Source organism: Ambystoma mexicanum, chromosome 10 (assembly GCF_040938575.1).
Source record: "Ambystoma mexicanum isolate Mex_15411 chromosome 10, UKY_AmexF1_1, whole genome shotgun sequence".
NCBI lineage: Eukaryota > Metazoa > Chordata > Amphibia > Caudata > Ambystomatidae > Ambystoma > Ambystoma mexicanum.
This window is the reverse complement of record NC_090932.1, coordinates 514,855,932-514,881,031: the sequence shown is the minus strand read 5'-3', so window position 1 is coordinate 514,881,031 and position 25,100 is coordinate 514,855,932. Positions and strand designations below refer to the sequence as shown.

Below are 25,100 nucleotides of genomic sequence, written 5' to 3'. Positions count from 1 at the left end.
CTATGCGACCAGCAATGACTATCCATGGAGAACGTGGTATTTCACTGTTCCAGCACTTACTCACTCAACCCTCCCTCCCAAACACAACACCTACATACCTCACACTCCTATGCATGTCTGCAAGGTCGAGGATGCCGTTTCCCTAGAAAGTACTGGAACGAGGAAGAATGAGAGCTACCCAAGTAGAGCCTCCTTGCAAGTTACTGAGATGAAGAAGAACCATGTTGACTCCTGGGAGAACAGTAGGTTCAGTACTGTGACGAGGAGGAGGTGCAGAGACATGAGGAGCCCCTCTGTGAACCATATTGAACAGTCCATTGGTTATCAACTTCCTATTGGTCAAATCCAATATAAAATAGAAAAGGGACTTAACCAGACAACAAGCCCTCCCTCGAGGAACTGCAAGCGAGGAAGTTTGCAGACGTGTAGAACTGGACAATCCGTCCAGGATGCTTACCCACCGGCGAAGCTGCCCCAATCACGTCCACTGAGGATGGACCAACGTGGAAAGCTGGAGAAGTTGCCCTCCAGGCAAGCAGAATAGTGGGAATGCATGGCTGTCCGGAGACACCCCGCCCGCTGATCAGCACACACTACGGGGAAGCCGCTGCAAAATAAAAGTCTGCGCAAGCCAGAAGGAAGCTGAAATGACAAACTGAGAAGCCTGCAATCAACTAGAAAGCATCGGCAAGCCTTCTAGAGGTTCCAGGGCTACCGGAACGCTTGGTGGGGCTGGGGAAGAGTTTAAGGGTAATGGAATTCGGGCCTGAGACCTGCACCCATATAAGAAGAATAACCAAAGACCTCTACAATAAGTGATTCCCCTCTTTGCCACTTTTCATCAAGCTGACTACTTATGCACAACGCAGTGCCTTCGATTGCATGAAGTCGGCGGCGTGACCTCTTTCCTTCATGGCCGCGCGGCATCCGAAATAGCTGATTTTGGCCGGACCCTGAGGAAGCCTGCCATTGACTGGCTGCACCCACTTCCTCCCCGACAACACCGGTGCCAGCAGACGACCAACAGCCCTTCCCTAAAGCCCCTGTCTGAGCCTGTCGGAGCATGAAGGAGCACCTCTCTGCAAACACTGCACTGGTAAACTGCCATAATGCACAACATTCCATCCTCTTTGCCTGGACATTATCTCTGTTTTTATTACTGTCGCATGCTCTGTCCCATTTGTCCTTCGTTAACTGCCTGTCAACCACTACCCATACCCCCACCATGTTATGCATGGCTTAGATCTGTGCAAGCATTTTCGTTTTTGTGCTTAGAGTGCCTTGTGTGAAAAATCAAATCTAGATGTTCTTTGATCTTTGCAAGCATTTTCAGATTTGTGCTTAGGGTACGTTCATGTAGACAAGACCTTTCACCCAAACAACCTGTTCTAGCCCCCATAACATGAGGTGAGTCTTTGCCAGTCTGGGTAATCACACCTATTTGACTCATATACTGCCTGATGTAGCCCCACGTAACATGAGGTAAGACTTTGACAATTTGTGTAATCACACCTATTTGACTCATATGCTCCCTGATGTAGACCCCCCTAACTTGAGTTGAGGCTTTGGCAGGCTGCGTACTCACACCATTGTATTTCTGTAACCATATGCTCTTTCTTGCACTCCACCAATGTAGCATGCACTTTCTGGAACTGGCGCCTAGATGCCTGAGGGCGTTGTGCGCTAAAATAAATGCAAAAAAATAAATAAATAAGTCATCTTCATGGTCACAGTACCTGGCAGTCTAGTGAACCAGGTCATCCACACTACAAGAGGAGAATCCCACGGGTCTGGGACCTGCATCCACACGTCTGGAAGCCTAAATGAAACCAGGGGAACGGAGTCATTCCCCTTGGTGTTTGTGGGCATGGTGAAAAGTCAAGAGAAGGGAGGCAGTCTCTTGGCACTGTGAGAAACCTATGAAAGCTAGGGGAAGGGAGTCATTGCCCCTGGTATTTTGCAAACATTGTGAGAAAACTAAGGGAGCCAGGGGATGGGAGTCACCCCTCCCATCCCCCCCACAGGTGCTTTGCGAACATTGTGAGAAGCCTAAGGAAAACCAGGAGAATGGAGCCATTCCCCTTGGTGTTTGTGGCTATTGCAAAAAGCCAAGCGACGGGGGGGGGCATTCTATTGGCAATGTGAGAAACCTAAGGCAGCCAGGGGAAGGGAGTTGTTCCCCCTGGTGTTTTGTGAATACTGTGAGAAGACTGAGTAATAACAAGAGAAGGGGATCAACCTCTTGGTATCAAGGTTTTGAGTTGGAACTTTGTTTTCCTCATGAACTAAGAACTTTGCACCATTTGGAGCTTTTCTTTTCACCTTGGACAAGGGTTGCGACCTAGGGAAGGGGGCCATTCCCCAGGAACCAATTTCCCTGACATATGGAACTGAGCCTGTCCAGAAGAAGGGAGACTTTCTTCTGGACCAAGAGGACAGTCAACCACTTTAATTTAAATGTAAGTTTAACGGTTGGAAATAGATATGAACACAGGACGGTGGACTCTTTTTAGTTTCTGGACATACTGACAGATTCCTTAGTTTTGGTTGAGGCAGGGAAACCCCCTTAGCATTTTCATTTCATTTGCTTACTTAATAAAAGTCTTTGCCAACCAACGTGCCACCTGTCTGTCAGTCTCCCCCTTCTTCAGCCTTACAGCCCCCAATATCAAAGAAATCATTTTTAGCTCAGTTGGTGGAAATGGCATCAGACATGTCATGGTCCAGTTCCTAACTGATGATCATGGGTGATTTTATATTCAGGTTTTAAGATATATGGGATCAGAATACAAGACAGGTCATGGTCTCAGTAGAAGACCTAGGACTACTGTCTTTGATCACAGAATCCACACATCAAGTTGACCATGCCCTGAACTAGCTGTTTACATCAGCTCTAGAGATAACTGTTACAGAGTCTATCCCTTGCTATTTGGACAAATCATTATGGTATTCCTCTTCCCTGCAGACTTCACCCAGATTCAGCATTACACCCAACTGTTCCTGGACCTGGTGGCCTATTACTGGAAGAGTTTTTGCAATCAGCATGCCTGTTACAGAAGCCTAATGCATTGACTTTCAAGATTCAAATGATATAATCTCCTCATTCAGCAAACACAAAATACATATTTCAGATAATTTGACACCTTGCAGCAATATTCTAAAGAAAAAAATTAAATCCAGACATAAAACTGTTCCCCTGAGATTAACCTACTATGCTGAAAAAGTAAAAATCTCAAAAGGCTCTGGGGAAGGTTGTGCCACCCAGAGGATACAATGCACGCTAGGGCACAATTGCAAATATTTAAAATGGCAATAATGTAAAACAAGAAAACATACTTGTTCTCAAGAATAACAAACGGCTGAGGTGTAACGAAAAAGAACTTTCAGGGCATTTTCAATATAGTCTAACCAAAATACAAAATTCTGTACTTACAATGCCCTGGGTTTTTAGCAGGCAAGCTTGTGATCTCGAGCAGTTGCACTCGCTGCTGACCAAAGACATGCTTTGGCAGGAAAAGTCCAAGATTCAAAAAGAACTCGGAGACAGTCTTTTTCCTGCTGTACTCCAAGAAGGTGTAACTTGCTTCCTTGTGAATGTTGTGCCCCAATACCTATCATTTTCGGGGGGAAAAAACGGAAGGCCTTACTCTTCAGGAAACACTTAATGCACAAACACTAGACCATCAGTGACCCTGTCAAGAGGGGATGTGGAACCCTCTAAATCTTGCTCAGGAGGCCTACCAGGAAACTTGCCAGAGAAAGTTATGTCCCAAAGGCGGGTGTGGGCGTTGGGAGGGCCCCAGTTTCTGTCCCTTCGATCTGCGCCTGGCTAAATGATCAAAGTACTACTTTTACTTTGCCCATACCTGCTCTGCAACGTGCTGGCCAGTGCTTCCTCTTTTTCCCTAGGACTGTGGGTACCAGGATTCCTAGCGGTAAAGACCTGGGCCTGCAGTTCGAGAGACAGGTGGTGACACACAGTGAGGAAGGGGCGATGTCCCACACATTAAAACAGCCACTAAATCTTGATACAAACTGTGAAATTGACTACACCTTTAGCGGGCTGCCTTTACCGAATACCTGCATGCAAAATGAGTGTGGAAATTAAAGCATGTCATATTTTCCCTCATGCTTGTAACCTGGCCCCTGCTGGGGAAAACAAGCACGCGGTTAATAAGGGCAACCAGCTGAGGTGGAGAACCGATGGATGGGGAAGGAGGTGGATACAAAGTGGCAGAAAGATCAAGTAAGTCTGGGTTGTTTGGGCAGGTGGAAACGTTGTTGCCCTTTGGCAGTTTAACTCCCCTGAGCGCATGTATATTGGACCATGCAACGGTGGTGGTGTTTTACTTCCTCAGCCTTCCATTGCCCATTGGGGATACAGGCTATGGAACTGCCCGTTTTTATGTTTGACTGGGTGCGCCTATACCCCAGCGCACATATAAACAGATCAGGGCTGCGAATCAGAAGTGCTCTGGCTCCTGTGTGGATGTACAGGAATCAGTGTTATTTGCTTCCTGGTTCCTGTTTGTGCTGCGCCGAGGCCGCAGGGCTTTCATGGAGATGTTGGAGCGGAGCTGGGCATAGTTTGGAAAAACATATGCTGCAAACTCTCATCTCAGAACAGGTTATCATGCCATGTTCTTTCTGGAGAGGTGCACCTGCTACCTTTTTTTGAGAGTTTGGATTGGGGCTGTATGCAGGTAAGAATCATTTTTTTTAAGAATTCATATTACGTAGTGTGTGTGCATGAGTGAGCATGATTGATAGATGTGCATGAGAATGAGGGTAAGAACGCTGTGTGTGAGTTGACAACAGAATTCTGTGTGAATTATTGTGTGTGCAAGTGTGTTTGTAATGGTTTGGGAGCTGATTTTGGTTGCTGAAGGTGGGGTGGTGGAGATGGCGTGTGGCAAGTAAAGCATGGAGTTGATTTTAAAAAAAAGAATTATATTCTTACAGTGGCATGACATTTCTTTCTGGACATTAATGAAAAAGTAAGCACGTTAAGTGTTATTACATGGCTAGACTGGCATTTCAGTGCAGCCATATGGCTATTTCTTATGGTAGCATGACATTTTTACTGGACATCAAGGGTAAAACAAACATGATAAGTGCTATTATCTGTCTACACTCCCTCAAATTGTGCAGCCAGTTTGGACATGTTTTCTTATTTTGGAATGGCATTTTAAAAAGGAAAAACCAACAGGAATATATTCTTATGTTAGGACAGTGCTGTAGATTGGCAGAGGCAGCATGGGCATGTTTTCTTATAGTAGCATTAATGGCATAATGCGCAAAGCAAGCATTGTATTGTATTGGTATTGTTTAAACACATACCACCCATACACAGGCAAGTGATGTTTTCAAAAGAAACTGAAGACATTCCTGACTTGGCTTCTGTTCATCACCATGGATTTTTGTGTTTTTATGTTTGTCATTGTTGTGGCCTAAAGAAAAGTAAAGTGTTTCAAAGTGCTCAAAGAGGATGGGAACATGGGAAAATAAAACCAGTCGCTCAGAGCCCTGGGAATTCTGAGACTATGGTAGTCTGCACAGTCAGAGTAACTGCATACAAAATACATTTAACAGTTTGGGATACACCAAATAGGCCTGACAGAGATTCTGCAATTTTAACAGTGTGTTTAAGGGGTGAGGACAAGAGAGAACAGACAGCCGATCTTCAGCACGGTGCGTACGGATCGAGGGTCACAGGGAAGGGGCGGATCAAGTGCACCTGGTCGGATGAGATTGTAGTAAGTGCAGTTCCCAATGAGGGGTTGTCCTCAAGGAGAAGAATGAGCAGAGAAAAGAGATTTTGATTGTCCGACCTAGTTACCAATTTAGTGGATGGGGCCTGGTCCAGGTCAGGCCCCGGAGCGGCAACCGTCCTGCCGTTATTGGCATGTACACATGACTGCACTTGCAGTCTACTTAAAGGGACATTACACGTCCTAGCGCCATCTCCCACACTCCTTTTCCAGCTGGTACCTTTATTGACCCATCTACTTGACTTTATCCTACAGAATTTTCTATATGCTAAAAGATCGTTTAGTGTACTTAAATAAAACATGTGAAACTTCCTCACAGCTTTGCAAATCTTCAGGCCATCTGTGACATTTATAATGCACCATTTTAATGAAATGATATTTTATTTATATCGCACTCATACACAAGTGTTTTAACCCATTATTCAAAAGGTATTCTTGGTAAGTGAGGGGTTGTGAACCCCCAAATCCACCCTTGCTATGCTCGGCCACAATGGCATATTTCTGGGAAATATTTACGCCTCTCAAATTAAAAAAAATGAACTTCTGCCACTGTCTGTGACACTGGTACGCATCCTTTTCCAGATATAAAGTGATGGCGCCATATAATTGCTGAACTATCCCTCACAGGGCTAGTTTAACCCCAATGCACCATTGCTATTCACAAGCAGACTTTCCAAAACCTATTTGCTTCTTACATGCAGCCTGCATACCCCATCTTCCTAGTGTGCCTTCCATCCCTCTCCGCCCCAGTGGCAATAACTCATCCCCCATTGTGGATAACAATTCGTTACTAAATCTTTGCCTTCATTTGCAATGCAAATCTAAGGGCCTCCCGCAGCCCTGGGCAACTAATTCTATATTTGTGGCATAAGACAATAACCTTGGTACTAATTTATCTACAATGCCGGATTTGGAGGGTACAGCTTTGGACCCTGTGGCAACTATACATGAGCCTGACTCCTCATTCAGTGCTGTAAATTCAACGCCAGAGACTGAGAATTGTGGTTCCAATCTCATTGCAATGGCGGTAACTATTGATGCCATTTGTGGACTTTGCTCTTCGTTAGTGAAAGACCATAGGGACTTGAGCAATGTCATAGCTAGAGTAGTAGACCTGATCCTTTCCAATAGGGCTAGGATGGACAGTAGAGCTGTTTCAAAGGTCTCCACTCTGGATTGCTCTAGTTACCAGAGCTCAGGTCCGAACTTGTCGCCTACAGTGACTCCCAGTATAGAATGAAATGAAGTTAATATCACAGCAGTTGATACAGCACTGGAGGAAACATTAAATAGCCAGGACATTGATGGAGATAGGCATGATTCCCAGGACAGAGATGGCCATGGGAAACAGAAAAGGGCACAGGGGAAATGTAAGAGTAAGCTGTAGTCCAAGAAAAATAAAATAGGGGGGCCGCTTGCCCAGACTGCAACTGTGCCCCAGAAATAATGCAAGCGCCCTGGTGACTTCTAATGCTGATATGATAGGTTATTTATAACACGCTTAATACCCAGAGGTTTCTAAGCACGGACCAGGGGATCGAACCTTTGTTGTTCCATGTCATCTTGCTTCCAAGGTGAGCACGTTGCCGCTGAACTATCCTCCCGAGACTGAAGTGACCTGGGTTCAAAAAGATAGTAGGCCCGTCACAGTCGTGAGCAGATCAAAACAGCTGGATGTTCTGAAGGGCCCCTTGGACAACTGGATACACATTAACAGTAAAACTCACAGTCAGGAGGTGATTTCTGCTACTGATAAGGTTACACATAAGGCACAGGTTCCGCAAACGAGCGTTCGTGATATGGAAATCAGAGACAATGCAACACTCACCAGAAGCTATGATGCGGGAATGGACACCGCTATATCTACACATAACTATGCTCCGCTTCTGTCTGGACCCTGGAAGAAAGGAAATAGAGCTTAACTAAGGAAGGAGTGCTTGGGAAATCAGTCATGATTGTAGAATTATTTGCTACAGTTGACAGCCCATTTCTAAATCGAGGGACAATACTACAGCTATTGCACTCTGTACCACAATTGAGAGATATAACTACTATGGACATTGAGTTGGTCGGGCTGCCTGACTTGTACAGTGGTGACAATTGGGTGTTGGTACAGTCTGTCTCCCCAGTCATCGTAGAACCTATCATCTCCTATTCAGCCCCATTGTTGAAACTGGGCTTTAGCATCAGAATTTGCAAGAAATGCTTGCCAGTAGTTTGCCAATATGGGGTGCAGAATATATGGAAATATATAGAGGGGAATGTGGGAAGGCCTATGTCTGAAAGGGTGCGCCTCTTCGTTCTCCACCCTCTTAATAGAAATAGGGAGCAACAAGATCATGTATCTGCCCAGTGGATCTCTGAATCGATAGCATATAGAATGAAGCAGCATTGACAGAATATTTAATCTGAGAATGATGTATTCATATCCTGGAACACTAGAGGACATCAGTCTTTTTGATCTACTCCTGAGGGATTTGCATTGCTGATTGATGGTGATGTATTCATGTTGCAGGAAACTTGGTTGAGAGATAGTTTTGTGATGGATGGGTTTAATGTATTTTGGCGAGCTGCAAACAGGTCTGAGAAAGGTCGGCCATCAGGGCACTTGTTATTGGTCAATTTGTATGTCTCGCTGCGTGGAAAATATACCAAGCAGATTCCATCGTATTTTGAAGCTATTCTCTGGGTAAGGGTATGAGAGCACCCTATGGCATATACCATTGTGGCTGGGGATTTTAACTCGTATTGTCATCTGGTCCGAGACACAGTTCCCAATTTGGTGTTGGATCCCTTATGCTGAGTGGTTGCTCAAGATGATATGGGAATTATAACTGGGGGAGAAATGTAAACAGCAAATTGAAAATGGCAGGAAATGGATGCATTATTTACAAGGACATGAACTGAGCTACCTAGATCTTAAACCAGTGGAAGGCATGGGGTTAGATACCTGGACAAATTCTAACGCATCCTCAGGTATGGATTATTTCCTTTGTGGGTGCTTTGGTTGGAAATAAATGGTTAGAAAATGTGAAATGCTCTGTAATAATCTTAGTGACCATGTGGTACTACATTTGGAGCTGGGGATAAACAAGAGAAGGAAAGTCAAGATCTGCCAGCAAAATATAACAGCCAAACACCAGGGCATTAGGATTATCTGTGATGTGCTTAAAGACTGCCACAACTTTCCGCCTAGAATATGTACGGAAGCAATACCATGACTTGCATACACTGACGATACAGTGATTTTAGATTAGATGCCAATTGGGTTCCAGAGATCTTTGGAGGCCATCAGTGATTGTGCTATTTAAAACCATCTGAAAATCTATTTAAACAAAACTAAAGTCATGATCATAGGAAGGAAAAGACGCAGCAAAATCAAATATGTATGGAATATAAATGGAGATCCTGTAGAGGTTGTTGCCTCCTATATATATTTGGGGATACCCATCAAGGATCAACCGATAAGATCTTTGGACCGCAATATGCTTGTCAGTAAAACCTTGAAGAAATGTTTGGTAATCAAAGATTTCTTGGTCAAGAAAGGGAGGACACTCTGTAGAGGCTTATCTACACATTTATAAGACAAGTGAGATAGCTGGCATACTATATGGTCCAGAAACCTTCACTGAGCAGTATGTCAAGTGGCTAGTGAAACTTACGGGAAAGTTGTGGCATGCCATTTTGAGAATCCCCAGGTCTTTGCCGGAGGATGCATTAAGATGCGAGTCAGGAATAGTTTCACTACTGACATTGTGGAAGTATCAACGTTGTAAATTATTTGTTAAAATATCCCGAATGGAGAAGAAGGGGGATACTCTTCTACATTTGATAGCCTCAAATACTTTTACAACTCCTTCTAATCAAGCGTAGGTAGCATTGCATAAAACACCTATGGAGTTTTTGGAGAATATAAATCTTGAATTACACATTGAAGTGAATATTGCTGACTTTCTAAAGAAACTCAAGATGAAAATGATTGACTGTGATAGACCTCACAAGATTATCCATGAAAAAGAGATATTACGAATTTTTTAACCCTGATCAACCATGCAGATATCTAATGAAATGTTGTAATGCAGATCTACGAATGTTTATTACATGCTTGTGTTGTAATATTCTACCTACTCTTGAATACACTGGGGTTTGGATCGCCGTCTCTCATGAAGAAAGATATGTTGACGACTATGTAAAATGGGTCTAGAAACAGTGAGACACATCCTAACTGGTTGCCCCAATTTATCTACACATCATCTGAAAGGATATAACAATATTGTAAGATAACCTGCAGGTATTTCATCTGATCAGTTTGGGCATATATCTATTTGGGAGAAACATTGGTTATCACTGGAGCCTCTTTTTATATTTGGAATATTGCTGCTTTTTTTAAAGTAAATCTTAATGGTTAGATGTTTTAATTAGGATTTATTATGCATGTTTGTAAATAGAAGGGTTATGTATAAAATGTAATATGTATGTATTTATGTGTGAATAATAGGTATGAATTTAATTATGGTAGAGTAATGTTGATAATTAAATCAAATGTATTGTATGTATTGTAGCTGTATGTATTTGTGCAAAAGGTTTTCAATGTATGACCATAGGCACTAAATAACAACAATTAAAAACAAGAGTTTTTAAGCCACCACAATTCACAGGAACTCTTGAGCACATCTCAAGGCCATTACACATCCATAACTCCACTTGAAATAAACCCAATAACACATGGCACCGCTATCTGACAATTGACTTATCCAGTACGGACAGTTCCTTTCCTCTCTTCATTACAGTTTTTGGTCTAAACCCATTACTATACATGCATCCCAGCCATCACTGCCACTCAACCGTATGTTCTCTTTCCCTTTTTGTTGTGACCTATGTCTGTCTGTTTTGTTCTCCAACTTTCTCCCTCTTTGCAATTTCCCACTTACTCTTTCCCCTTTTTCTTTTCACCTCACAGACCATAGTCTGGTTTACATAGTGGGTGGGTTCACAGTCACACATACAGACAAGGTCTCAGCCCTTTAAGACCACTATGGTGGTGATGTGCGCAGTATAAAAACTAATTAACTTAACATATTAATGGAAACATTGTATTTGCTGATACATTCCCAAATTATTTCTTGCATTGCCTGCATGGGCACTCCTTCGAAATTGCAATTTTTACAGTTCTCCATGGAAAAACTCTTACTTGTTACTACTTCAGCATGGTCAATTAAACACTCTTTGTCCCAGTTTTATGTCAGCTTTGTTTCATTTCACTTTTATGACTTGTAACACTTTGCTGTCTACCAGGCTCACTTGTGAGACTCTTCCATAGGATTCAGTCTAATGATGGTAGAGATACAATGTTTTTGCTTGCTCACTGGATATAACTTTTTCAATTGCTTAATATGCAGTGGAAATGGTGGCGCTTTGATGGCTAGACATTGAGTGGCTGGCACAGTCGGACTGTCTAACACAATGATCACCCTGTTAGAGGAAAACTATCCCCCGCCCCCGTCATCGGGCCGCCATTTGACAATTACTTCATGTAAAATCTTAAACTCCTCACAGAATTAATAGTCCACGCTCTTTCCCCTTTTTATTCTCAAAGGCACGTACTATGTTGTTGCCATTGTGAAGAAAAGCAACAAAGACATCTCGTGGAGCAACCTTCGTGGAAAGAAGTCATGTCACACGGGCTTGGGTAGAACCGCAGGCTGGAATGTGCCAATTGGTCTGATTCAGAACCAGACGCAGAACTGCAAAGTTGGTGAGTACACTCTTTCTAAGACTCTCTCTCTCCACTCCAGTTAACTAGCTTCTTTTCAGTAAATGCTGTTGACTGGAGGTGGATGTATATGTTCAATAAGTGTAGAATAATCAGAGGAAACTGTCTTAACATTATATATGGTGCACTGACTACTACTGTGGCATAAAACAAAGCCCGCTTGACTGTGCGCGGTCTGGGTGCTATATACTTGACAGGGAATGGGAGAGGGGTTACTCCATAAAGCAATCATTTACGGCTAGTGTGTTTGAAAAGAAAGATCTTGAATTTCTGAAGGAACCCCAAAGACTGGGACAGGTCTTCTTTCGTTTAGCAATTGACCTTTAGTAGGAGCAGTAACGAAACTCTGGACCAGAGGTTCAAAATAGCAATCGGTCAAGTAGCAGGTACAATGTACCTTGGAATTGAAAAAAACATTGAGAGTGGCACAGGGTGGACATATTGGCTGCTAAGTGAAAATAGACACATGGCCCACAAGCAGACTCTTAGTGGGCAAATGGGAGAAAAGGTAAATTGGGGCGGCAGATGGTTGTCCTGGAGACCAGCACCACAACATTGCAAGGTCCTGAAACTCCTGTGATGGTTGAGGGATGAACAGACAACTCAAAACGAGTTTGAGAGTTTCTGTTTTTTTCCTCGACATCACAGGCATTGCAATTGTAAAACACAGAGTATCTGTCTTAGAATCTATATGCAAAGACTAACAAGCTGACATTGCCGATCCACACATCGTACAGATCTAGCAACAGGGGCTTACACACCCTGACCTCAATTGATACCACATGAACATCTCTACAAAACTAAGTGTAGACATAAAATATAATTTTGAATCAGTATGCTTAAGACCTGATTAAGGCAACATTAAGAAAATGTATTTGTGACATCAGTCGAAACTAAAAATGCTAACATCAGTGAAACTAGAATGACAAAAAGTTGTATTCATGCACCTACAGTCTGCATATCCATAAAACAAGCAAGGCCCGGATGAGGCACCTTTTATGAGTGAAACGTGTGTTGGCCTAGATCTCACAGTTGTATTTTTTAAATTTAATAATTATGAACAAATGAGCATAGCTAGGCTTTGCTTATTTCATAAAATGTGTGTTATTACTTTATTACTAGAACATGTGTGACTATATAGCAAACAAAACATCTGTTCGAATTTAATTACTAATGAGTTACCTAATTAGATCAGGATTTGGCACATAAACTCACCCAACCAAAATATTTCGTTTTAGAAATTGTCTTCACGTAGGGTATGTGTGACATTGGTGATTTATTGTAGCTTATCTCCTAGGAGAAAAAGACTGGCGGAGGTATCCAGTATTTTTTCATACCCATATTTTTAAGAAAGACTGATAGCCCGTTAGATTATGTGCTCCTTTGGAGATTTTACAGTATTCCAGACACTTATTTTGTGGCACTTCTTTTGTTTTTGGCATGATGTAGAACTGCAGGCTTCTCGTTGATCCTCCCGGACTCGGCTATGAGGCGCCATCAACCAAAACACTATCGGGAGATCATACATCTATCCTCTTACCCCTATATCTACTTCCTCATCCACTCCTTTACTCTCTTTCACTCTCAACACTCTGTCCCCTACCTCCTTTCCCCTCAGCCTCTTCCATTGCTCATTTCTCTCTACTGTCAGTGTGGTGCCTATGACCAAGAAATACTCCAAGATTATAGATTCAAGTTCAAACCTATATCTAGGACAATGATTAGAAAAAGGGGATGGCTTAAATAGAAACAGGGACTTCCCATTACAAACATTATGGTTCTTCTCCTGTGATTTAACTGTCCCTATCTGCCTCTAGGAGACAAAACAATGTCCTTACCCTTAACCCTGGTCACCCTAGACTTTCTGGCACTCTTAGCCTCTTTGAAGTCCTCTGAAATCTCACAGTTAAAAAGAGGTCACTTCTTTTCAGTGCGTTGGACGTTGCAGTCTTTGGACTTTCTTAAACTCTTCTTTAGGTCAATGTAAGGAAGGCATGGTATCAACAGCAGACATAGACACAATAGATGCAAGTTTATTTGTGTATTTGGCAAGGTTGGGAGAATACCTAACTGGCCCGAATTCTATAATAGGCGTAGTCTCAGTATTAAACAAATAACAAACAAGTCCAAGTCAGTCTAGTCAAACTAAAAAGGCCTATACTAAAAACACCTAACCTTACCCTCTTTCTCAAATGACAAATGTGTAAAGGGGATATCGAAAGGAAAAACAATGTCTTAAAAGAAATGTCTTTGGTAACAATTCCCTTCCCCATGTTCAGAAGCACGGGGTCACAGGAGTTTCTTAAAAGGATAGGTGTCTAGCACAGTTTTATTGTGGTACAATGCAACAGTTTAGTCTTGGGCTTCAAGCTTTTAACAGTTCAATATGTTCTTTAGGCTGCCTCCGTCTTGCCATAAATACACAGTTCAACTCTTGACTTTTACTTAACCACAATTCAACACAGGCTTCCCTGCACCGGGCTTGAGTCTGTATTTCTTTATACTCTCGACTTTCACTTTACCACAGTTCAGCACAGGCTTCCCTCCATCGGGCTTGAGCCTGTCTTTCCTTTAACGCTTGATTTTCACTTTACCACAATTCAGCACAGGCTTCGCTCCACTGGGCTGGAGCCTGTCTTTCCTTTCACACTTGACTTTCACTTTACCACAATTCAGCACAGGCTTCCCTCTGCCGGGCTCAAGCCTGTCTTTCCTCCCTCACGTTTTGTGTCATCCACCTTTTAACCGCCGAAGACTTTCAAAACTGCAAGCATTTTACATATAGCAACACCTCAATTTGGGCCACATGAAGGCAGTGGTGGCCTCTGACCCTGAAGACTCCAAAGATGAATACGATGTGTTCAACCCAGACCAAGTGGCACATTTTCGCAAATGGCAGCAAACCCCTGATTCTCTTACTGTCTTGAGTTTCAGCACAACAACAAGAAAGTGCAAGGCAAGATTTATATCACAATGGCTGACACAGCAATGCTATTGAATTGCAGCACTGCAGAGGAGCTGGGCCGGTCACGTTTGCTGTACAAATAGAGGACATGAAGACCTGCTACATTAATTCAAATCTGTATTCGAAGGCATTGGCTACATACGCACCCAAGAAATATGCCTACAGATAGACAAAACAATTCAACCTGTACCCCTCAAGCAAAGGGGTATTCCATTTCACCTGGAAGCCCAATAACCCAAATCAAGTCTGCATCTGTGTGGACATGCGTCGTCCGAACAAGCCAATATGTGGCAGAAAAGGCATCCAACTCCTATGTTCGCTGACCTGCTAGCGAATGTTCAAGGCTCTCAATTCTTTTTGGAGTTAAACCTGAGGGCAGGCTACCACTAAATCCTGTTGCATGATGAGTCAAAATATATCAACACAGTTTCCTCCCACATAGGGCTGCACCGTTTTTTAAAAACACTATCCATGGAGTGGTGGCACATATTTCGGAGGTTGTAAATGGCAGCAACGACATCCTGGTATTCGCCAAAACATATGCTGAACACATCTTCTGCTTACGAACTACCCTGAAAAGAATTTGTGGTCATGTCATGAGGCTCAACAAAGAAAAATGCTAACTCCTCAAGGAACAGATTTAGTTTTTCAGTTTTGGATTCCACAAAGCTGGTGTGTGTCCCAGAAAGTGAAAGACATTATGTGAGCACCTGCCCCAGAGAATCAGTCAGAAATGTGAATCTTTCTAATCATGATCAACTACTGTGGGAGATTTATACCTCATCTGGCAATACTCTCAGAACCCTTGAAGTGCTTCACAAGGGCCGTAGAGCCATGGGAATGGGAGCAACCACAGCAAGATGCTTTTGAGGCCACCAAGAATGCCCTGGTTGAGGACACAACAATGTCATGCCTTGTCCCTCAGAGGTCAATTGAACAGATTGTTGACGCCAGCCCACATAGCCTCAGAGCTGTTTTAACCCAAATGACAGCCAAAAATGATATTCTACTAATAATGTTTGCAAGTGGGGCCGTGACATTGCCCGAGTCCAGATATTCACAGAGAAACAGGCTGTTTCTGCCTGGTTGGTCTATTGTCATTTTCCCCTCTATCTGTAAGGGAGACCTTTCAAAGTGCTCACAGACCATAAGCTGATGATCTTAATCTTTAACATTTCTTTCCTATGTCCACCTCCTAGGATTAAGAAATGGACAATACAGATACAAGAATTTGATTTCTCTGTGGAATATCACTCCGAAGTAACCCGACAGACTTTCTTTCACATCACCCTTGAACAGCCACATGCAGTGAGTCAAGGGCCATGTCTCGATTGGAAGTACAGGTAAACTTGGTGGTGGAGAACAACATTTCACAAGCTGTGACTCTGGAAGAGATCCAAAGGGCAACACAGAGTGATGAATGCCTCCAGGCAATACAAACAGCTCTGTCGACTAGGCAATGGAAAGAGTTGTTGAAAGCTACCCACACAAGAGCAACAAAAAATAGTATGCTTCTAAGAGTATCATGCATCATTATCCCTGCATCGCTCACCAACTGAGTGGTACATCTTGCTCATGCAGGGCACCAGGGCATCTATAAAAGCAAGCATTACATAAGGGAGAGGGTATGGTTCCCAAGAATGGAGTCTGCCTTGGAGAAGATAATCTCTCACTGTATCCTCTTTTAGCCATCGTGCCTGGGAACTCCCCAAGCCTCCATACAATACATGCCCCATGGGGAGAGCCTTTGGGAGAACATCCGTGTAGATTTTGGTTCCCTCCCCAAAAGACAACGCATCAATGAGTACTCCCACTACTTGGAGATAGACATTGTCGATTCCACAGTGGTATTAATGGTGATTCCTAAATTAGAGACGATTTCTGCCATAGGTGATCAAAACTTGTAATGGTCCACCATTCTGGGGGGCTGATATTCGAGCGTTCCTGCAGGAACTCGGTATAAGGCATGGGAAATAACACCCTGCTGGCCTCATACGAATGGCAATGCAGTGCGTTTCATGAGGACTCTCCACCAATACCACCAATACTACCATGCCTGACATGTCACCATAACATTCTATCAATTGTAATGACATTATTATATCTGAGTTTCAAGGTGTATGAACTTTCCTATTTTGGGATGATAACAACAACATATTATTCAAGTGTACTTGCTACTATGTGTCCCTTTGCTCTACATGTCATGTTTCTGTCCTAAAAGGCCTTGAAAGTGCTGGACATTCTTCAAAGAACTTGTACATATGCCACGCTTCATGTGTTCATCTTATTTCTTTATACAGAGATCATATATGTGCATATGATCTTTTTCTTTATATTTTATGTAGATTCCCTGTTGCAAGACTTAAACAAAATCAACTTTAACTTTCAATGTAATTTAAAGATTGATCTATTAATTTAATTCACTCCACTTTCTAGTGTAAAAATACCTTTGGAATATGTGGAGGGCTCATCAATTGCATGATTCGGAGGGGTGCCTAGTTCTCCCAAAAAATATATACAGATCAGTAAATACTAGCATTCTATATGTGGGGGGTTTATGTGTCACTTGTGAGGAACTGATGGTGGCAACAAGTAAGACATGCACAAGTGATCACAGTTCAGGGGAGTTTATTGAGCAAAGAATTCTGTATGCAGGCTGGAAAAACACCTAATCTAAACCTAAAACTCAGATGGGAACAAGCGTCATTCATCAAATGAAAAATAAGGCAGTCCTAGTGGCGTTGTGTCAAAAGTAAAAGGGCCTATACTAAAAAACCTATTGCCAAACCTCACAACTAATACAAAAAGGGGTGTGGAATAGTACTCACGAAAAGAAAGAAGTGTTCTTAAATAAACTGTCAGGTTGCGGTAGCCTGAGCCTTCCTTCCCCACGTTTTGAGTACGGGGTAAGATGGGAGCTTGGAGCACAGTACAGTCTCGGCCTTCTCCAGCACGAGACGACAGTTCCAATGGTAGTTCTCAGGACCTTCGATGTCCAAGTCTCGTTTCCTTTGAAAGTCTCTTGCCTTCGGGCCTGATGTATTCAAAAACAAAAACAAAAGTTCCTTTAATGAAATGAAAGTTCTTTTAGGGTAATAATGGTTCACCCCTTGGTCCCCCTCTTCTGGGCGCTGACCCTTCTCAATTGTTATCCACAGTTCAGATAGGGTGATGGTTTCACCTTTGTGTCTTCCTATTCGGGGTCCTGACCCTTCTCAATTGTTATCCACCATTCAGATAGGGTTATCCTCAATTTGTATTTCAGTTATTTTCTTAATTGAAGTTTGTATGATAGCTTCACCCCTTGATCTCCCTTGGCCGGGCTCAAACCCCTCTTGACTGCTATTACTTTGGTGATAGCTTCATCTTGGTGTCTCTTAACTTTTGCTTTCACTTTTCTCAATCTTGGGGTGATGCCTTTTCACCCATGGATCCCCCTCTGCAGGCTCCGACCCCTCTCGATTCTTATCCTCCCTTCACCGGGTTTACTGTAGCTCTCGATCAGTGTGACAGTGGCTCACCACAGGGTCCCCCTCTTCTGGACCCTGATCCCTCTTTACTTTCAATGTTCTCCTTTTTATACAGTTCAGTGTTTGTAGGATTTACCCCCATTATTTCACACTGCTTGTAGATCAAAGTCTTTTGATTGTACAGAGATTTTGCATCACCCTCTGTATGACCACTTTGACCTATTTTGCTGGCCCTCCTACGGCCTTCTGGTAATTGTAGTCTCGTTCAGATGGCGATCAACCAGAGTCTCTTGAGTTTAGCACCCACGAGGTGCTGCTTTCCCTCTGTAACTGTCTCCCCATTAACACTTTTAAAGTTCTTTCATAGTTCATCAAATTTGGTTAAAAAACTTGCCACTTTGTGATTCTCTCTCAACACAGCCCGGTTCTTATCGGTTATCCCTTCGACCCACCGGCTGTGATGAACAGCCTGGCTTTTGGCCTCTCTGGGGTCATGGCCTGTACAATGGGCGCAGGAGCTTCCCTCGCTCCTGCTTCATGGTGTAAACTTGCCCTGTGTACCATTGACATCTGCTGCAAGAAACTGGGGCTATTGTTGACAGTTTTAGGCTCTCTTTGATGAAGGTTCCTGGGGTCTGGGACAAAAAGGGCAAGGTCACTTCTCTCCTCGTCACCCTCTCGATTCCTGCCATCTTTGTCCTTCTCTTGATCTGCCGCACTTCACTATCCATCTCGTCGTGCTGTCTGCCGTGCTCATATTGTGCTTTCTTACTCCACCTTTTATCCCTGCGGGGAAAGGAAAGGTCTGTTAGGTGTGTTATTTTGGGTAATTGCCTGACCCTCGGGTTGGGACATGTAATGTAAACAGGTTGCATATTAGTCCATTGTCTATTGTATGGTGTGAAGGTGTTTGTGTCACAAAAATGGGGGGCAGTGTTTTTGAATATCCTACGTGAGAGGATGGGGAAAAGGTCGCAAAGGAAGGGGGACACTGCGTCTCATCCATCAGTGTCCCACTCTCACTCCTAAAGGACCCCCCATCCAGGTGATCCTCCCTCACTGGTCCACCCCCAGGAACTGGATCAAATAGCCATAGCCGTGTCCTGGCGCACCTGGATAACGGATCCTCGAGGTTTAGACAGCGATACACCTTCAGATTTCTCACACACTCCAGATGGAAAATGAACACTCAGCAATATTGCATGCCACCTCCTTTGTGTATGATTTTGTGAAGCCGCTATTGTCTTTTCAATTCCTCTCCGCCATCGTGAATGGATTAATCTATGGGAGAGTAGGCGTCCTATATTCATTATGCCTTCAAAGAATTACACAGCGCTTTCATCCTCATGATTAGGCCCTTGTTAGAATTATGAAAGGCTCACCTTTTAGATAAGAAAGGTTATCAATGCCCCTGTGGGTTATGTTGTATCGGCTCTGGTACACTTCTGTACTAGTCTGGGCCATTCATAAAGACTAGTACCAGTTTCTGTCAAGGAACCATTTCCTGTTCCTGTTCCTTGTGGTAAATTGGACAGCCATCTTCTACTGAGCAAACCGTATATGGCTTAAAGGCAGAGGCGTAGCCAGGATTGTCTAGCAAATGGGGCCTGATGCTAATGTAGTTGGGCCCACTGCATGGACAAAAATATCTGTAAATACGCACACAGCACTGCTGAGTGGGCATTTACAGATTTTGGGTGGGCCTTGCCCCTCAGGCCCTACCATGCCTACGCCTCTGCTTAAAGGGACTTCATTAATGAAGAGATGTATCTAAATCACCCCTTCCCTCTATATATTAGCTTAGTAAATTGAAATGATCTTAAGAAAGAGTGATAGTATCCTTATGTGAAGAAGAAAAAAAAGAGTCTACAAAGAGTTTCTCCCTTCTGACGTTAACTTGAAAATGGTAAGTCTTCCGCTCCCTCAATTAAAGCAGTGTGTAATTACTATCCGCTCTAATAATAGTCTGAGTATATATTCTCCCTTTCAAATGGTGTCTCTAAAAGTAAGTTATTCTTCAACTTTACACTATCTCAAACGATGCCATTCTATCAACTCATTGAGTTGTCACTTAAGAAAGATAGGTTCTTTTTCCCTTCTGAATAATTTATTTTCCTTGTCTAGCTTATTATATCCTTGAATTTTTTGGATCTCTGTCCATTTGAAGTCTTCCCAACCATGTTTTTTCTCAATTAAGTGTTTTACTAGGGGGACCGTTTCAGTTACATTTTTGAGACAGCTTCTATGTTCAGTGATACGTAGCTTCACCTTGCGGTTGGTTTTCCCTACATGTCATAACACGCAAGGGCAAGCAATCATATAAATTACATGTTCAGAATTGGAATTAGTAAAGCTACGTTGTACCCAGGGTTTCGCTTGCCCAATATCGATCTCCTTTGATTTCATAGTTAGTTTGCACACTCCAAAAGTTCCACAGGGGTGATGACCTGTCACTGGGTTCAGAGCCCAAGCATTATCTAGTGTGGATTGTGGATTTACTTGTTTCCTACATATATTCCTGCTCACCATATTTCCTATTATGGTACTTTTTTCAAGCAGAAAAAATGGTCTTCTTTCTGGTTTATATGGAATTTTCCAATGTGTTTTCATCACATTACGGATGTGTGAACTCAAATCAGTAAAGGTCATCACGTATACTAATTGGTCATCCACTAGCTTTCAAGGAGAGCTTCTCTGTAAACACCCCTTTAGCTGCCTTTTTATTATTTTATGTGGATAGCCTCTGTTCTTCAATTTAGCTGAGGGGGCTGTTGCTTCACTTATGTAGGATTCTTTCAGACTACTATTTCTTTTTAGCCTAAGAAACTGTCCAAATGGCAGGTTGTCGCATAGCTGTTTTATGTGATAAATTGTGTAATGCAGCAGTGCGTTTTTATCAGTTGTCTTGTGGAAAGGTTTAACCAAGAGTTTATCTGTATGGTAAAAAATAATGATGTCAAGGAAATGTACTCTTTGTTGTTAAAAGTGTATGTGAACTTTAGATGCTCATTCTGCATGTTCAACCATTCGACACAAGATTTTGCTGATTCTTCTGAATCTTCCCAGACTACTAATATATCATCAATATATCATTTCCACTTAATCATTTGGTCTTTGAATGGATTATTGTCTGGATATATCTTGGCATTTTCAAAACTTTCCACATATAAATTGGCTAGGCTCAGGGCCATGGTAGCTCCCAGTGCCATGACCTCTTCTTGATGATACATTTCCCCAATGAATGCAAAGTAGTTTTCTGTCAGTGCTAGCTCAACACACCGCATCGTAGAGAAATACGGTACCGGATCTGTATCTGTACCTGTATGGTGCAGAAGTATTTATTACTTCGAGTATAGCTCTATGGGTTATATTTGTTTATATTGATTCAATGTCCAAGCTCACCAAAAATTGTTTACTAGGATAAAATTCCATATTTCAAAAATGTGTATGGCATCTCTGGTATCTTTGATATAGGATTGCATACCCTGCACACACCCTTTTTAGTAATGATCCGCAAATTGAGAGAGAGGAGTTATAAATCAGAATGTATTCCTGAGACTATGGGTCGACTGGGAGGTTGCTTAAAATATTCATGAATCTTAGGAAGACAGTAAGAAATCAGTCTTTGAGGGTTCATTCACTAGAAAAATCACCTCTTGATGACTAATCCATTCTCTCTATTCTGCTTTGCTCACATTCTTATCAGGTCTTTAAGAGAGTCTGTAGGATCTCTATCTAATATCTCATAGTAGTTAATATCACTAAGTTGTCTGAGGCACACTTCCGCATAGTCTTTTTGTTTTGAATTATTATTCCTCCTCTCTTATATGCCCTTTTGATGATGATTTCCTGGTTATTAGAAAGGGAGGACAGTGCTGCTCAATCTTCTTTCTTAAAATTCTGAAAATTCATATGTGGTCTATTTTCAAGCTTAGTTATCTGTACCAGGGTTTTTTTCTCAAACATCAGGGATTCCGGAGAGTGGGTGTTTGGTATTGCGTTGTTAGTCCCCATTTATAGAGTTCATAGGACTCCATAGGGATTTTGCCCATTTTTGGTAATAAGGCTGCTAAATTACCTGCAGCATTTTGCTGGAGGTTCTTCCTCCACCTCACCACCAAAGTAGCAGTATGGTAGTGCGGTAATGTGGCAGTAATTCAGTAGTAACACAGTTGCCACTGCATACCGCCATTTTTCCCACAGCACCGTACTTGTAAGGAGGCCCATTTTTAAAAAGCCAATAACACCAAGACAAGTCTGTTTCATGTGTCTCGTTAAATTTTCCACCTTCTATATTGCGATAATGTAAAAAAAGTTATACTAAATGACCTATAAAATGTTCGAAATATTTAGCTATTGTAGGTAATTTATATGTAGTCCTAAGGATGGACCCACAAAAGAGTATGCAGTAAATGTGGTGGATCAAAACATTGTGTTGACAATTTGAATTGGCTTTATGGGGTGTAGTCAGGTGGATGTTCTTGGTATAGAGGAGAAGAAACTCTCTGAATATTCACATGTACAGGTTATATATAGTGGAAAATATACTATGGGATTCTTAACTCTGTGCATAATAGAGGATGATGCGGTATAGGACCTCCCATTTGATATGCAAATGTCCATAAAGAAAACTGTTCTTCACTATATGCTATATGTACTTGATGTTCTTTTTTGTATGTGTATTTAAACTGTTATTTATATGAGAATACATTTATTTTATTTATTTAGTTTATTTATTTATAATGCGCCCAAAAGCCCATGAGCATAGGGGCGCACATAATAACAAAAGACAAATAGGATATCATTTTTAAATGGAGGATATGATGCTGACTTTATAGAGACCCATCAGACTGGCTGATTAGTGAGGATCCACCAGCTACATAAAAGGCCTAGGAGAAAAAATACATAACAACCAAAGAATGCTTATGTTGTTCCCTCTGCTATGCATTGATAAAATTAATAAAAATTAGAGGAAAAGTCTCATAAGACTTTCCTCCTGAATTAGGTTTTTCAGGGAGAATATGGGTTGTCCTTTGGTTTTTTGTTTACAAACACACAAATTCCAGAACAAATGCCTCTACTATATCCCTGCTCAGGATGAAGGCATTGTGGTCCCTGATTATAAGTTGAACTACACCAATTTAATGCACCTTTGTCTCCCAGGAAAAGAACACTCTCCAGTTTACAATGAAAGCAACATTGTGCAGTGAGAATCAGGCCAGGTCAAAAGACTTCTAATCCACCAACTCCTATTTCCTAACAGAACCAACAATTCATAAATGAGACCTTATTAGACTTATGATTATTATTCCTTTTAGGTTTCAGTATTCAACGCAGAGGTGGGTTCACAAGCCCCTAAAGAATCAAGTAACAAGAAAAGCACTATCAGTTGGTGCAACAATTAACATGGAGGCACTTTTTCTCAGACTGCACACATTATGAATACTCATAAATACTTACAGATGCTACGCAGCCCACCCATCCGCTACAGTGGTGAACTGATTGCTGTAGGATGGCAGGGCTCTGCTGAAGCAGGCCTGAGTGGTATGGAGTTAGAGCATGAGCATGAAACATATGGAGGATGCCGATCTGCACAACAGTGAAAATACAGCCTCGTTGTATTTGTGTTTCTGTTTGGACTTCAGTAGTGCACTGAGAGTAATGGAACACTTTACAAGGTTGGTTGAAGATTGCAACAGAAATGTAAGCCAGCACCAGAGGGGAAAAATTCAGGGTTTGGATGTGGAATGTTCTGACCCACGGTGGTGGTTTTCTTCTGGGAGCCAGAGATGAGAGTCCTAGGTGTTACCTTGCTATTCCCTCAAGAGCAGGGTCTTGAGGTCTTTACTGAACTGCAAGAGCGTTGGGCCAGACTTAATGGCGACTGATGTAGTGTTCCAGGAGGCTGGTGAGTAACATTATAATACTGTTCCCCCATTTCTTTTCTTTGGGTGCCAGTTTTAGCTCATTCCTTGTGATGGACTGATTCCTAGAGGGGTGCTTGCCACCTGAGGGAGTTAGTTTTGTGACGAAGTAGGCAGGTATTCAGGTAGTAGTTGCCTTGTATGTGATACAGGCTATCATGAAAGGTGCCCTGACTGGGATAAGTAGCAAGTGCCATTTTCTAAAGATGGTTCAGATGTCTTTTGTCCTGTGAGTACGCATGCCATGACATGTTGAACAGTTCTTAGAGGGACCTGCTGTGTGGACTAGATGCTCATAATGATGGATTTCCCTCAATCAAAGTGTGAGATTACTGAGGCTCATAAAATGCTTCTGAATTCCTATGGTAGGAGGAAGGTGTTTATCTTCCAGAGGAGTACTAGCTGGTACCATGGGGTCTAGGATTATTTGGTAATGAGTTGCCAGAAAGTGACGTAGCTGTCACTAGTGAACCCAAGTAAATTGGAGATTGGGGCCAGCTGTGGATTGGCTCCATCAAGGTGCATGTTAGTTAGCCACCCTTGAATAGTTTCCTGTTCAGATGGATGGCCTAATAGGACAAATTATGTTTTTGTAGTTTAAGCTTCAGCTAGGTGCATTATATTCATATTGCTTAAGAGCGATGTTTGTGTTGGCAGGAAGTGATCTCAGTGTCTCCATATAGAGTTTGAAGGTCACTGGGGAGATGACTTAGCTTTGTGGGACTCTGCAGATGACTGGGCAATGTCCCAACCAGAATGTTCCCATTTGGACTGGTTGGTATCTCTCTTAGAGGTAGGAAGCAAACCATTTAATTTGTTTGTGAGAAGGCTGATTAATGCAGTGTGGTTGACCGTGTCAAATGCGCCAGAAATGTCAAGGAGGTACCAATAGGCAGGCACAGTATTTCCCATGGCCCGGATAGCACTACCTATATTCTGGATGCTATCTGTCTCCATGCTGCAACCGATTGGTAGTCGCAGAGTCGATCTTGTTGGTTGATGGAATCCTTCGGCTGGTTGGTGACTGTTTTCTAATGATTTTGCTGGCTTGTGATCGTCCAGTAGGTGGTGAGGTTGTCCGGGTCTAATGTGGGCTGTTTTATGAGTCTTTTGATTATTCATCTTTTTAGGGTGCTTGTCAAGATGCCTTGATTTAGAGAGGCATTCTCTGTTTGGTGGAGGAGGTAAAGGCCATGC

At 42.4% G+C, this 25,100-nt stretch overlaps 1 protein-coding gene across 1 annotated transcript in view; it reads left to right on the top strand.

Moving 5' to 3' along the window:
- Positions 1-25,100, top strand: part of LOC138491524 (serotransferrin-A-like) — a 658,259-nt gene that overhangs the window by 502,309 nt on the left and 130,850 nt on the right. The window contains exon 12 of the mRNA XM_069618062.1: positions 11,368-11,526. Coding sequence (XP_069474163.1) covers positions 11,368-11,526 — 159 coding nt within the window. The remainder of the gene's footprint in view (positions 1-11,367; positions 11,527-25,100) is intronic.